General features: G+C 36.8%; 1 protein-coding gene across 1 annotated transcript in view; it reads left to right on the top strand.

Moving 5' to 3' along the window:
* Window positions 1-11787, top strand: part of PKHD1L1 (PKHD1 like 1) — a 171545-nt gene extending 159758 nt beyond the window's left edge. Inside the window, exons 74-78 of the mRNA XM_063709440.1 lie at window positions 210-361; window positions 768-914; window positions 1257-1410; window positions 4843-5109; window positions 8730-11787. Coding sequence (XP_063565510.1) covers window positions 210-361; window positions 768-914; window positions 1257-1410; window positions 4843-5109; window positions 8730-8740 — 731 coding nt within the window. The 3' untranslated portion in view covers window positions 8741-11787. The remainder of the gene's footprint in view (window positions 1-209; window positions 362-767; window positions 915-1256; window positions 1411-4842; window positions 5110-8729) is intronic.
* The last annotated feature ends 4714 nt before the right edge of the window (window positions 11788-16501 follow it).

The following is a 16501-nucleotide window of genomic DNA, read 5'->3' on the forward strand; positions in this document are numbered from 1 at the left end:
TAATTCCAACTTAAAATATATTCTCCTGAGTTCTTCCTTTTCCTCCCCTCATTAATATGACTGCTGTGTTTTTCTCAGGTAAGACTAGAAAGCCTTAGAATTCTATAATGTGATGGAGCAATGCAAAGAAAGCTAAAGTGAAAAACTCTCATGTGTTCTCACAGTTCTATACTTTTATAATCCAAATGTCATAATACTTTTCCCTATAGGTCAGATGCAATTATCTGAACTCCAGGAAATTGCTGGTTCTCTTGGACAAGCTGTAATTTTAGGAAACATCAGTAGTATCCTTGGATTTAACATTTCGTCCATGTCTATTACTAATCCCCTCCCCAGCCCAAGTGACTCTGGGTGGATTAAGGTAAGAAAATGCAACTAGAAAAAATGCATTTTTGGGGACTTAAAATATCATTACTTATTTCTTATTTTAACTCTCTGTTTCTATTTCAAAACAATAATTTAGCAGGCATGTCTTTCTTATTTATTGTTGACTTTTTATAGGCTCGCTAAAATGATAATAAAGTTGTTTGAACAAAGGAGCATATCTTCCAAAAGTTGTGTATTGGTTACAAATTTGCTTTGCTTTGCATATTTATAACAATGCTTCATAAATTTAATAGAGGAAATATTGTAATTATATTAATTTTCCATATTGAACATATTCCAAAATAAATAATGAATATTTTATACTCAGCCTGGCTAAAATGAGTTTGCTGCTGAATGTAGTTTATCATGAAGAAACCAGTTCATCCCTTGTGCATTCACAGGTGACTGCCCAGCCAGTTGAAAGGTCTGCATTTCCTGTTCATCACGTGGCCTTCGTGTCCTCACTCTTAGTGATCACTCAGCCGGTGGCAGCACAGCCGGGACAGCCATTTCCTCAGCAGCCTTCGGTAAAGGCAACAGATTCTGACGTAAGTCACAACTCAAAATTTTACTTAAGTGAAGGAATTAAGCTACAAATTCTGAAGGATGAGCCAGTTTCACTCATCCTGGTGTGCTGGCAGCCTGAGGATCACACGGCCCTTTTAGAAGTTGGACTAATATCCAAGGATACCATCTTGTAATGTCTTAAAAATGTTTATGTTAAACGAACTTCTGCTGCTCAGGTTTATGAACTCTTTGTGTGGAATAAGGAGCTTCTGCAGATTTTCAATTTATAATGAGGCATTTTTAAAAATAAAGTTTTGCATATATTTTTAAAAGCATGGAAACAGGACAATTGTTATAATTATCTACTTTTTTTTTTTTTTTAGGGTAACTGTGTATCAGTTGGAATTACTGCACTAACTTTGAGGGCCATACTCAAGGACTCCAATAATAACCAAGTCAATGGCCTTAGTGGAAATACAACAATTCCATTTAGCAGCTGTTGGGCCAACTACACAGACCTTACTCCCCTTAGAACAGGTGGGTGCACTATTTTGGATCCTCACATATATAGCCATAAATAGAGACAATTATAATGTTCTTTTAATGAACAAAGCATTCTGTAAAACTCTGGTCAATAAATTATAGACATCAGAATGCTATATTTTGCCTTGTTTCAGAAAATATTTAGTCTAGCTTAAGAGTAGATTTAATATGTGAAATAAATAGAAATTAAAATAAAAATTAAGGAAATCAAATTATATCATGATTTATCCATTTGTATACTTTCCTAAATTTGCTCACTAAAGATGTATTACATTTATAGTAAGAAAAATTAACATACAGATTTTCAAATTCAATAAAAGAAAGGATAAGGTAGGCTCATATAACTTTAATGTCTTAAGGAGGAGTTCAGAGTTGGGCTAGAAAGTTGGCTATGGTCTTTCTGAAAGCCAAAGCAAGAGAGAAAATGAGCATTATCATAATTTACAGTACCCATCAACTAAACAGATCAGTTGCTGTGAGAATTATAATATTCTCTGAGAACAGAACAAATGTCTCCTGTTATTTTTCAGAAAGTGTGCACAATTAATCTGTATTAAGTGATATCTTCAACATCGGTGCAGTAAATACAGCCATCACTGCCACAATTATGTTTTTTTATACTATCTTCATATAGGTTGATGACACAACTCTGATTGGTAAAAACCATTCTACCAGGGTCCAGATGATATATCCCCGAACAGATCTCTCTTGGTGATAGAATGTAGAGTATCTAAAAGAATGAAATGGATAAACCGCTTACATTTGAGAAAGGCCTCCATTGTTCTGTTTGTCCCAACTCAGGGCCTATTTAAGATAGTTAGAGGCCTTAACTTCTGAAAAGGCTATGTAGTGGCACCCCTCTCCCCAATTTTTTCCCTGAATTTTTGTTTCTCCATGCTTTAATAATGCCCTAAGCCAGATATGTTCAGTCTGCCTACTGGGCAGCAATATCTCAGCCTAATGTTTGATAATAATTAAATGACAATTAGTTCAGTGGTATGCTCCTAGACAAGTACCTTGTGTCCCACTGCTTTCTGGTTTAGAACAGAGCTAAATTCTTTTAACTATCAGCCCAAATGGAATTTTTTTTTATGGGAAATGAGGCAGCTGGCAAGAATCCTACCTGAAAAGAAGTTTGCTCACCTCCTCATGAGGGTGGACCCAATAAGTATCCAGTGGAAAAGAACCAACCTTGTGACTAAGGTCTTCAAACTACAATGTTCCAAAAGTACCCAGGATCACTGGAGCACTAAAGCACTAAAATAGGTTTTGGCATTTTACTGTGGCAACAAAATAATAATTTAAGCATTTTTCTTTCATACATTAAGTTTTTTTCAGAATTCAAAGCTTCCCTTGGGAGGGTCTGTCTTACTTGCCAAGGAGAAATGCCAGTGCTCTTCACCTATGTGTTTCCTTTTCCTCCTTTCCTTCCTTCCCTCCCTCCATCCCTCCTTCCTTCCTTCCTTCCTCCCTCCCTCCTTCTGTCCTTCCTTCCATTCCTCCTTCCCTCCCCCTCTGTCCTCTCTGTTACCCTCTCCTTCTCCCCTCCCCTCTTCCTCTCTCTCTCCTCTTTTCTTCATCAAGTGTGGCATCCCTGGTTATGTACAATAAGGAAAGCCAAGTATAGGAATCTCTTCATTATTTTTAAATCAATTAGCCAGTTGTAGATTAACCACAGTAAAATTAGAATAACAACAAAGCATTAGTGAGAAAATTAACAAAATATCTTTCACTGACTCTTTCTAGCAGTTAACCCCCACAGTCACTGCACTGAAGGAAATCCCCTTGCTGATCGGACTGCGGCCTGACAGCACAGCACCCCTCTTCTACATATAGCTCCGTAAAGAGCAAAGCAGGGTACTTGGGTAGAGGAGATACAGGTTGTGGTTTCTAACACAGAAAATGGTGATGTGAGAAATGGGTGGGAGAAAAAGGATCTGCATCTTTAACCAACCTAGATAAGGAGAGTATTACTAACAGACACTGGGACATATTTGTTTAGCGTCCTATGTAATGTTTAGTGTTTGTTTCAGTTTCTGTTGCTATGAAACAAACCAGCCCCAAATCTAATAACACCATTTCATTTGCTCACAATTGTGTGTGTCAGAAATTTGGGCCAGGATAGCTCACCACTGCTCCAATGTCTGCAGCTTCAGCTGGGAATTTCTATTAGCTAGAGCTGGCTAAGATGGCTTGATTGAGGTCATATCTCTATGGACCTGATTCTGGATTTTGGTTGGGTTCTTCAATTCTCCTCTATGTGGTCTTTCCATAAGGCTAGCTTGGGCTTCTTCACAGTACTTCAGGAGGAGAAAAACAAAATAAAAGAACTACCCTAAATTATTTGCTCATCAAAAAAATTAATAAAAAAATTCACCTGCCACAAAAATTCAGATTTTTTAATGCAAAAAGAAAAAAATTTTAATACACCATTGTCAGGAATTGTCAGTGACAGAAAATTCTATAGTACAGTGCCCATATATCCTGAAAGTTATATAATGAATTGCAATTGTTCATGAAACCACAGATGTGATCAAGATCTAATTATATTCTTTTCCTAAAAAAGAATGAAAACAGGAATGACTTTTTAAAAACAATACAGAAAACAGATGAGTAAAAACTTACAGGGCTGTACAAGTATTAGAAACGCTATTCTGTGTGGTGACTATTATTAATGATAGCATAGACCCAAAAGAAATTATAGGAAGGAAAAATATATTGGTTATCTCCTATTCAAAACTGTGGGAAGATTTAACCTGGAGATTAAATAATATTGGATGAGCTCTTTAACATTTTTACATTCTAAACACAAGTAACAATGTTTCTAAAATGTCTACCTGGAATAAGGAAAAAGGGTCACAGCCTTGTAATACAAAAATAGCATCTAACTTCAAACAAATGTGAAACATGGTAAAAGTTTTTTGAATCTTAATGGAAGGCATATGGTTGTTTGCTGTATTATTCTTTCAACTCTTTTCTTGTTTGAAATTTTTCAAAATAAAAAGTTCAGTATCCATCCCCACCTCCCCCAACTGAGACTGATGCTTCTCTACTGCTAGGTCAAGTACGAAGGGATGAAACTGAGATTCAACACCCTCACCTCTCTTCCCTATTGTCCCTCATTTCCAACAGTTTTTGTCCAGTCCTGGGCACTAGGAAGGGGCTCTAAGAAGCAGGTACTGCTGCTGCAGAAAGAAGATCTACCCAGCTTCCCTGTTGTTCAGTTAATGGGCAGATATAACTCTTCTAACTCTGAGACCCTGTCTATACTTGTCTGTACTTAAACTAATTTATTTGACTCAACTTTCAAAAATATTTCATCAGGATCTATATAGTGTTTTACAGTCAATGAAAATCAAATGTGAACTGTATGAAAACAAGTAAAACATAAAGGAAATCAAACACTATGATGCTTTTTTTTTCCAGGAAAAAATTATAAGATTGAATTTATACTGGATAATGTTGTTGGGGTAGAATCCAGAACTTTCAGCCTGCTGGCAGAGTCTGTCTCTAGCAGTGGCAGCAGCAGCAGTAGTAGCAGCAGCAGTGGCAGCAGCAGCAGCAGCAACAGCAAAGCATCAACTGTGGGTACATATGCCCAGATAATGACTGTAGTAATTAGCTGCCTGATTGGAAGAATGTGGGTCTTGGAAATATTTATGGCTGCAGTTTCAACTTTGAATATAACTTTAAGTAAGTACAGTCCATTAATACATTATTTCTCCACATGTTGAAGTACCAGTGTTTACTGGATAAAGGCTGTGTGCACAGCTCTTGTGCATGATATCACTGTGTGCACAAAGAGAAAGTAACAGCCTCAATGGCAGAGACAAGACAACCTATGGAAAATGTTATTCACTACATGTTGGTCTATAAGAATGTGGCGAAACAAGGTTGGGCACAGTGGCTCATACTTGTAATCCCAGCATTTTGGGTGGCTGAGGCAGGTGGATCACCTGAGGTCAGGAGTTGGAGACCAGCCTGGCCAACATGGCAAAACCCCAGCTCTACTAAAAATATAAAAAAATTAGCCGGGCATGGTAGTGCGCAACTGTAATCCTAGCTACTCAGGTGGCTGAGGCAGGAGAATCGCTTGAGCATGGGAGGTGGAGGCTGCAGTGAACTGAGATCCCACCACTGCACTCCAGCCTGCGTGACAGAACAAGACTCTGTCAAAATAAATAAATAAATACGTACATAAATAAATAAATAAATAAATAAATAAATAATGTGAAACAAAAGTGCAGGTCATATCAGAACTCTTTTTGAGTTGCAAGATGCAGATTCTTAGCTTGAATTGATCTAGCTAGTAAAGTGATCACTTAGAAGTCCAGAAGTTGTCTGGTTTCTCAAACAGTTGGATCTAAGGACTCAGATGATATCTTCTAGAACCTCTGTCTCTTCTTCTCTTGGCTCCTCTCTCTTTGGTGTTAGCTTCACTCCCAGGCTGACTCCTCACCACCCCAATCTTCATTACAAAGGTACACACCAACATCTTCTACCAGCCCATCAACCAATACAGAAAGAGCTAACAACCTCTTTCCCAACAGTTCCAGAGAAAAGCCCCAAAGCTATGTCATTGACCTGGCTTGGGTCACATGCCCATTCCTGAACAAATCACTGTGGCCACAGCTTTCTAATTAGCTTGGCCTGGTCACATGGGGTAAGGTACTGAGAATGGCAGAGGTATAGTTTCACTAAGGATAATAAAGGTGCTAGTACCAGGAATGACAGGCAGACAGAGACATTGAATATTAGAGAGATTGATAAAAGGGAGACGTCCCTATATGATTAGAGAAGACTGCAAATATCACTGCATTAGCAACACATGAAAGTTGGGACTGTATAAAATGTATAAGATTTGGAAAGGGAGGAAAAAGGCACTCAAGAACAGGGACATGATAGGAGCAAGGAAAAAATGGCAGTGGAATAAAACATCTTCAGTTATACATGTTTAGCACAGAATTCCTCATCATCTCCTTACAAACATACTTCTCCACCCGCAGTTAATGCCAGTGCCATTTTTGCCTATCCTCCACATTGCTGTCAGATTTAAGGTCGTGTAATGCTAACAGGAATCTCAAATCCTCAACTATTCCTCACTACATGCAAAAAATATAATCAACATCAAAGATCTTGAAAACAGATTTGAAGACTCCCTCCTTTTACCAAATCATTTCCAGAAAGAATTCTCTCCACCCTACATATTCCCTATATCTATACCTAGGCTGCCAGCCTCTACTCACCAAGGTTACCTCTCACAGCATCCTTCTAGGTCTTGCTGAAATTCCACCTCATCCAGCAGGTTTCCCTTCTTCCTTCCCACTCTACATTTAATTCTCCTCTCCCTTGGTCTCCAATTGCACTTTGTGTTTATATAATTATTATAGTCCTTTCTGTAATATACTTGTATTAAGCTTATATTCAAATCTATCTTCATCACCAAATTGTGAGCACTTATGTATGCCTTACATATTATAAGTACGAAAAATATGGTTTAATTGATTTTAAATCTTGAAAGTGAAAGTTGAGTCTTTACCTCTGACTTAAGGGGAAATGTTGAGTAGGGGTATTGTGGGCAAATTGTAAAGAGCTTTGATTGGAACATATTAATCAGTTTGCAATTCATTTGATGGGGGAGAGTTTCTGACACGTTAGTGAAAAACATCACATAAGAGATACTGTATAATAAAGTCGAGGAAGAATTTGAGGTGGGGTAACAATTTAGAAGAATACTAAAGCATATTGAGCAATAAAAGCCAAGACTAGATTTTAAATTTAAATATAAAGGATCAGAGGACATAGTAAGGCTGGGTCTGGAAGTGACAAAACAAACTGGAGGCTGAAACAATCTACTGGGGTCTCATGAATAGCCAGAAAACAAGAAGAAGGAAATCCTTTCTTCTCTCCTAATGGAAGAAATTAATTGGAGTCCAGCGGTCAAGGGAGAAGCATAGTTTGCAGAGACCTTGTCCTGGCCTCTTATAGCTGAATATAGACAAGGGGGTTTATGTTATTTTTATGCCAGTTTTCTTGTCTCCAGAATAGTAATAAAAGTAAGACCAATTGTTTATTTTATAATAGGATGACAAGCATTTCTTTAATTCATTTTATTTTTTTCTCAGAAGCATTAAAATATAAGGTCTAATTGGCTAAATATTGCTCAATATATATTTGTGCATTTTGCATTGCCTCATTAAGTGCAAAAACCTTTATTGACTCTCATCCTGCTTACTCCTGACAACTTCGGTACTTTACCAAATTAATATAATTCTATTCTCAAATAATTAGTAAATCATATAGCTCCTGAGTTTTTTCCAGGAACTTTTCCAGATAAGAAGATTAATCAATGGCTTCTTCTTTGCTACTAAATAAACTACCATTTTTCAATTAGAATATAAGAAATTTAAACACCATTAATAGATTAAAATGCCGGGTTCTTTTATAACTTTGCATTCTGAATGAATAATATATTACTTTTAAGAGGATCATGAAGTTTCACTAAATAAAATACCTTATATTTTAAATGTGTATTTTTGAATGTGAAAAATAAAAAATAAAACAATCTTGTATAAGCACCACAATCTATAAGTTTCTACAAAAAAACCATTACTGATTCTAACATTAAATGGGTAAACTTGGAAATACTGCTAACTATACCATAAAAATGAGAAAAGTTAAAATTAATGAAATATATTTTAAATTATACTATATGCTATTGCTACTTAAAAATTGTTTTGTGTTGTTTTCATTTTTCAGGAAGCTACTAAAGTGCTGTTCTGAAGAATAGGCTGAAAACAAAAATATAAGAATTATTAGCTATTTTGTTGGGCAATAGGCAAAAGTCTACAGCATTTTCATGAAAATATACTAAAAATATTTTTATGATATATAAAATGTACTAATTAGCTTTAAACACTAAAATCAGATTTCTTCAAAATATAAATTTGTTTTGATTCTTTATATTTGTATGTTTTTATTTCATTTCAATAAACTTCCAGAAATTTGTCATTTGGAAGTAGATATGACACCTCTAAGTTATTGTACCAACAAATCATAGAATCCTTTAAATAATGGAAAGAGCTTGTCTAGTTCCAACTTAAGCTCTTTACATCAGATTGGAAGCATTTTAAGTATTCTTTTTAATACTTGAGGGGGGGGTTCTTATTTTCTCTATCCATTTACAAGGTTTTGATTTCCAATAATCTAAGCCATTCTAGTTTCTAAGGATTTTGGAGAGACGAGATTGTCTTCACACAATCTGAGATGACAATCTCATCTCAGATTTTTCACACTGAGTTCCTGTCTTTCAGATTCACAGTAATCCCAGGAATTCTAGACTGTCCTGTATTTCTGGATCTGCCCAACTCTGGCCAATATTGGGAAAAGTTTTCTTGTCCTTGGAATGAACTTTTGGAACAAGTCCAAACTCCTTCTCTGCCTACCCCTCCTTCCCACTCAAAACTGCCACTACTAAGAGCATGACTCCCCTCAACCCCGGGCACGAGTTGAGGGTTGAGGGGTTCCCTTAACTGGTGGGTGCTTATTCACTGTTTACTGGATGAATGAAGTATAAAGTGTGGGAAGTCAACAACAGAACAGAACTTATTTTCAAGAAGATAAATTAGAGAATGCAAAAAAGCTACAGACTAAGGTAGCTAAGTTAACCGAACTCTCTAACAGTATTGAAAATAGCAATTCTTTACTCAGAAAATTCTAAAGGGAATACTTAATTTGACAGAACTCCTAATAAAGACATTGTAGCCAGATCCAGAGCCTTCCAGCAAGTGACACTCAGCAAACATTTGGGACAGCTGAGAGAATTCAACAAAGCCCATACCGTTGTCTCTTGTATAACATCTCCTAGTACATTCACCTCAGATCATTGTTAATCTTACTTAGCAGAAAATGTATAAACACTTACCAGGTAGTAAAATCAAATATCTTGGTATAAATGTGGCATTTCATTAATTTGAGCAGTATCTGTTGGGTGTTCTAGTAAGTAGGAAGGCTACAAGAAATAAGATGCTATGCCTTCCCTTGAAGAGTTTTCAGGACATTTGGGGAAAGAATGGAAACAGACCATTTCAATACAACATGATCACTGTCTCAGGGAGAGAGAGACAGAGAAAGACAGAGAGATAGAGACAGAGACAGAGAGGGAGGGGGAGGGAGAGATAGATAGATAGAGAGAGAAAGCATGAGGTTGCTAGCAATATGGAGGCCTTAAGCCTTGTTCAGGAGGGCTACCTAGAAGAGCAGTGGAAGAAAACTGGGAGAGGACCACTGAAGGCCTAGGGGCTACAGAAAAAATTCAAATGAACAGCTGGAATGGAAATAGTCACAATTTTAAGGGAATTGCAGGTAAGAGGTCCCTGACAAGGTAGTCTTCAAAGTATACATGAAAGCCCCTTCATGAGGAACATTTGCCATGTCCAGAGAGCATTGATACTTCATTGTACAGCACCAGGTAACAGAGCACTTTTATACTCCCCTCAGTTCCAACCCTGGTGGGGTGAAAAACCTCTGTTCCTGGGATAGGGAGGGGGAAAGAGACCCAACATGGGCCATTTCACGCTGAGACTTAAAAATCAGTCTTCCTAAGGCAAATCTAGTTTACTGTTCATTCTGTGATACTTCCTTTCTGTTGGAAAACTAAATTCCAAAAACTGCAATTCCAGCATCTATGGAACAAATTCCTACATTTGGGTTCTGGAAGAGATACAAAAATATTCTTCACACCAGAACATTGTAAAAGCCATAAAATTGTCCACCATCTGTATTCTTTTCTTACCTAAAGGTTTAATTCAGCCCACTGGAGTTTTTTGTCAAGATTTTTTCTGTCGGTTTTTAATAAGGAAATTTTCTAATACAAGTTATATGGCAGTAAAAGGAATTTCTAAAAATTGCTTCTTAGCCACAGACTTTGTTAAAAAGTTCCTGTTTTAACTGCTTTAGGCTTCTAGCTGTCTGCTTTTTAAGAACTTTCTAGAATTATCATAATAATTGCTTATTCCAGATAAATTACAATTTAATTACTACTTTTAAAAATGCTTGAATTATTGGAATCCATGGGCAATACGGCTTCACATATCCCTTATTCATATGCTAAGCAACTTTTATTTTTGCTTTTTTGCATTTAAATAATATTTCTCTGAACATTCCTGTCTCAGAAATTGATGTTTAAATTCTTAAAAATAATTTGTATTGTAAGAAGTGGCTATCTAGCTCTTGAACAAGTCATAAAAATCCTTTGATGTGTGAATATTCTTCTACCTAAGACCTGAAATGTTGGCAAAGTAAATATGTTGTTCCAATTTTGGTCAAAGTAAGAAACAGAGAATAAAAAGTTAATAAGAATAGCTTCTTGTATTTCTCATAGTAAGTGAAATGTTTATATCTTGTACTACTGTCTCTACTCATTCCTAAATTCCATCACCTTGTGATCATTGCAATGACTTCTAGATGGTCCATCTGTTTTTACCTTTTATCCATTTTATCCCCAAAAGTGCTATTTAAAATACCCCTAGCACTAATAATAACAATAATCAATAATAAAGTAAAGGTTTATCACATGTTCACTACATGCCAGACACTATGCTGTGTGTTCTACATGGACCCTTTCCTTACAGCAATCCTATGAGGATAACCTTATTCCCTTCTCCAAATGAGGAAACTTGAAATGTTGAAGGGTTAGGTTAAATTCCCAAGTTCACAGAGCTACTAATGGTAAAGCTGGGATTCAAACACAGACAATTTAACTCCAGAGCCCAAATTCCAACATTTAATTGCTTCCCACTTTTCCTCAAGCATGGGCAAGTGCTTCATTGGGAAGAGTTTTTAATCCAAATTCCTGTTCAAATTCTTGGTTTCTACTTTACCACTTCTATGCCCTCAGGCAAGTTCTTAGTTTCCCTTATTCTCAGTTTCTTCAACTATAAAATGTGGAAAGTGTGGCATCTGAAGACTGATGGTATCATATATATGACATGTAACACAGTGCCTAACAGGCGGTAAAATGATAGCCACTCTTGTTTTTATTTCCATAATGTGGCCTATATCATGTCAATCCCTGGCCCAGTAAACCATTAGCCTTCTTATTACACTGGAACAGTGCCTGGCATGTAATAAGCACCATGTGAGTGCTAATTATTAGAATTATTGGCTGGGCACTGGGCCACCTAGAACAAAGACAATTTCCCAGCTTCACTTGCAGTGAGACTGATCAACTTCTGTGCAGTGGGTTACAAAAACAGACATTATCTCGTGGCATATTCTAGAAACTGACCTTAAAACATAGCTATTATGCATCCCTTTGCCTTTTCTTCATCCCTTTCTGTTTTTCCTGCTACGTGGAGCAAGATGGCTCCTGAGACCTGGAGGATAAAGGCCAGTGCCTTTTATTGCTCCATAACTTGTGTTAGAAAATCTCCTTACTAAAAATCTACAGAAAAATCTTGACAAAAAAAAAAAATTCCAGTGGATTGAATTAAAACTTTAGGTAAGAAAAGACTAAGATGGTGGACAATTTTATGGCTTTTACAATGTCCTTGTGTGAAGAATATTTTCATACCTCTTCCAGAACCCAGAGAGCTCAGCTGAAAGGAGTTTGGGTTCCTGACATTGTGGTGCTCTATACCAGCCCTTGCTCCTTTAGGGTTTCATTGTTATTTGGTGGTTATCCTAAATCTCCTGCTTTCATCAGATGTCTGAGATGGCAAAATTTGAAAGGATCAAGAGAACAGAGAGTTAATCCTTCCTAATGGGAAAGGTGGACAATGCCAAGGTTAAAATACCACATGCATCTTCGAGTTACTACTATACCCTCCCCAATGGAAATGCTTAAACTTTAATCTGAGGCCAGGCGCCGTGGCTCACGCCTGTAATCCCAGCACTCTGGGAGGCCGAGGCAGGTGGATCACGAGGTCAGGAGATCGAGACTATCCTGGCTAACACAGTGAAATCCTGTCTCTACTAAAAATACAAAAAAATTAGCCAGGCATGGTGGCGGGCACCTGTAGTCTCAGCTAGTTGGGAGGCTGAGGCAGGAGAATGGTGTGAACCCAGGAGGCAGAGCTTGCAGTGAGCTGAGATCGCGCCACTGCACTCCAGCCTGAGTGACAGAGCGAGACACATCTCAAAAAAAAAACCCAAAAAACTTTAATCTGAATCCATTATGTGTTGGGTTGGGTTAGGGAACCTACCAAAACAGTGGGAGGGTCTTGCCCTTTTTCTAAGATCATTAGTGGGCATTTTCAGCTTCCCCATTATGGTAGTAGCTGCAAGGAGTGTTCAGTCTCCAGTGAAAGAAATATTAAGATTTATTCCCCCAATTTCCCCTCCCCAGAGAGTAGCTACAGACACACTGGGTAAGACCAAATAGGAAAAGTCTGCCACAGGGGACACAGTAGGTACTTGAATACTTGTGGGCAGTCTAACCAGCTACAAACCTCTTGTTGCCATACTTGCAAGTCCTAATACACTACTGTAGTTATTATAATTCCATCATTCTGAAATTAGAAAGATGGTCATGGAGAAACTGTTCTAAGAATGCCATTCACCCATGAATGTGACTTTATTAGAGGTTTTTTTTTAGGTTAAGGACTATGTATTCTTTCAATTTCTCTAAAGTGCTTAGCACACACTCTGCCCATGGTAAGTGTTAAATAAACTTTCTGATAAACCAATGATTGGGTAGCATGATGAAACTTTTCCTATCCTAGCTTTTTGAGATTAAGAAATCTTTTAAAAATATTACAGAAACTGCACTTTATCCTGACTTACAGCCTTAATGTTTGAAGTAGCAGTGTATAAAATTCACACCCAGTTATAGACTGAGTAATTATGGTTGCTATGGTAATGGGCTCTGTGCCTATGAGCAAAAAAAAAAATTCCTTTTGTGCAAGATATTTATGACTGTGCCTGGCTACATGGCAATAGTATTTTCCTTTGGTTTTTCATTACAGTAATTTATGCATTTAGGCAGATGATCCTTTATATATGTAAACGCTATAAATTCTTAGGAAGAAAATAAATTTATTAAGTTTTTCACATCAAAAATTTCTAGTATGATTATGAGTTCAATTTTCAAGTGAAAATAATCCTTAAAGGATTTAATTTCAAATAAGAACTACGTACAAAATATAGATTTAAGTTAATTTTCACTGTATGAAATGTACAGTATACATAGACCAACTCCTTTAACAAGATTTTCTGGTATGTCTTAAAGGGCCATGGGTGGTTAGAGGGAGATCCCCAAACAAACAATTCAAAATTAAGAGTTTAAAAAGCAACAATCAAGACACATATCCTCCTAAGTGAATTTGAATTGGACACTGGAAAATTTAAAAAGGTCAGTTACTATGAAGAAGGTATAACAATATTTATATTAATCAGACAGCAAAGTAACAAACTGACTTAGAGGAAGGAAAATAGTAAAATACAAAAGACTAAGTTAGCAGATCATTTTGATATCCAGATGTGCTGAAATGATGGACACTGAGAAGAAAGAATAGACAAAACTTGGCAACAGATCTTGGTATGAGATAAATATCCCATGAGTAGTACATAAAAGCCTGGAGAGAGAGGGGAAGGATTGTAAGTGTCCTAGTTCTGACAGCTGCTCTTTCATCCTATGCCTTTAAAACAAAGGGAACAAAGAAGGTAGAAGCGGGGGTATGGAGGGTTGACTTCTGGCTTTCCCTCCCTGTTTCCCTTTGTTAATGTATTGCTAGTAGACATGTCTACTTCTGGTTGCTGATGACATAAAATTCACCTCTATTTCTTGGAAGCACTATTCCATGTTGTGAGCTAAAGGGGATTGTACTGATCTTGAAGATAATAAATCTGTTTGCTTCAAAGCTTTCACCGATTTTATTGCTGTATTTCCAACACATTTCCACATATGGTATGATATTTAATTTGCAAAATAAATCCGTAAAGCAGGAATTACTAACCTAATTTTGCAGATGAGAAAACTGAGGCTTAAACTTGTTCAAGGTCAAAGTCACGATGTCCATCATGCTGTAGCTCAATGAATGAGTCTCCCATTGTTTCATGTTGTTTTATTTCTACTTTCTCAATCCATGTACAAGATAGATTTACAAACTACTGTTTTATGTTGGTTGTATGAATTTCAATACATTTACTGTTAGAAATAACAAAAGGTCTTAGACTGCCAGATGCTGTTCCCATCAACTCTACTTAATTCATAATATAGCTGAACTCTATCATAAATCTAATAACGATGTGGACATTAGCCAGAAGTATGATGTGGCTGAACCTCACCACTGAACACAAAATGAGAATTCATCTTATCTTTTCATTTGAATTTATTTCTACTAAAATATATGTATTATTTTTCTTGATTTCTAACCAGGCCCCTTCTGAAGAAACCTGGTTAACTCTAAATTGTTACTAAATTTTGAATCTTCCTGTATTTAGCAATAAAAGTTACTGCTAATTGTAATAACAATTATGAGGAAAAATTTATTTAAATGCTTCATAGAAAGTTAATTTTCATTTAATAGAAAAGAAATAAAAAATCTGCTTCAGACTGTTTGATTTCTCTGTTAGGCAATTGACCCTACCTAGTATATGGTGATTTTGAGTATTAAAAAAGAAGTTATAATTTTCCAGAATATTAATGTTTATTATTTTGAAAGCAAGTAAAATTCTCCAGTAGGAAGATTAATAAAACAATTCATTAAAATTCTCATCAGAAAATCCTATGCTTTCAAATGTATCTGCTCAAAGATGTCACTCTATGTGCGGCAAAGCTTTGTTTTACTTGATCAAGAAATGAATGTGACTTTATGATCTTGTATTCAACTGTGAACAGCTGCTCATTAATAAAAAGCCATTAAAGTCCAAGTCAGAACAGCAGGTCTAAAATTGTGTTTGAGGGAAAAAAAACCCACCCTTTGGTGAAATGCCAGGGAACTGGGTTGGGAAAGATCTGGAAGCAGAGGGCTGTGTTTGCAGTCTGCTCCTACCTCCTGGGCCAGGTCAGGTGACAAGGCCAGAGTTAGCCCCAGCTGGAGAAGTCAGAACAAAGCCTATGTAGGCTTTGAAAGGGGAGAGTAAGTGGTGGGCTGGAGGTTGATAGTGTGAATAAATCAAGCTGGTAATTGGGCAGAGGCTGATCAGAAGCGTTAAAGTGAGCAAAATGGTTTGGACACAGAGCAGACAGAATTTACTATATTCCATTGAGTAAAAGAAATTCATATACCAGGTTCTATCCCTTATGTTCCTCCCATTTGACATTTGGTGGTTTCCTACCCCCGTCCCACACAAGCTTTGGGGAGAGGACAGGACTTAAAGTTGCCTGTTCCCAAGAGGTGGTCCCTAAACCCAATCCCAAATTATTGACTTGTGATCCCAATTATGGGCTTACTATTTAACAAGCAAAGATGATTTTTAAAATATTATTTTATAGGTATTACTAAAGTAAATTTTAAATTTGCAGTCTTTAGCGAGCTTTGTTTTCTGTTTTGCTATTGTGTTGGGAAACAAGTACTCAGTAACTAGCTGTTTCTGGAAAAGTATATACCTTTCGTTTTGTTTCATTTGGAAATGGCAAATTTAATAAAGAAAACTGAAGAATCAGGAAAAAGAAGAAAATATCCTGGGGCATAATAAATTGTTTAAAGCAATCAACTCTTTAAGAAAAAAAAATTTAAACACGTTTATATCCGAATATAGGTTATTTTGGATTTTTTTTTTTTTTTTTTGAGTCAGGGTCCTGCTCTGTCTCCCAGGCTGGAGTGCAGGGCCCAATCATGGCTCACTGTAGTCTCGACCTCCCAGGCTCAGGTGATTCTTCCCACCTCAGCCTTCTGAGTAACTGGGACTACAGGCACGCGCCACCAAACCTGGCTAATTTTTAAATTATTTGTAGAAACAGAGTTTCGCCCGTTGCCTGGGCTGGTCTTAAATTCCTGGGCTCAAGCGTTCCTCCTGCCTCGGCCTCCCAAAGTGCTGAGATTACAGGCATGAGTTACCGTGCCCAGCTAGATAACTCGATTTTTTAAACCCAAAAAAAATTTAGAAATTTTATATTGAAATTTAGGCATTAGAATTCTAG

This window comes from Gorilla gorilla, chromosome 7, assembly GCF_029281585.2.
Source record: "Gorilla gorilla gorilla isolate KB3781 chromosome 7, NHGRI_mGorGor1-v2.1_pri, whole genome shotgun sequence".
Taxonomy (NCBI): domain Eukaryota; kingdom Metazoa; phylum Chordata; class Mammalia; order Primates; family Hominidae; genus Gorilla; species Gorilla gorilla.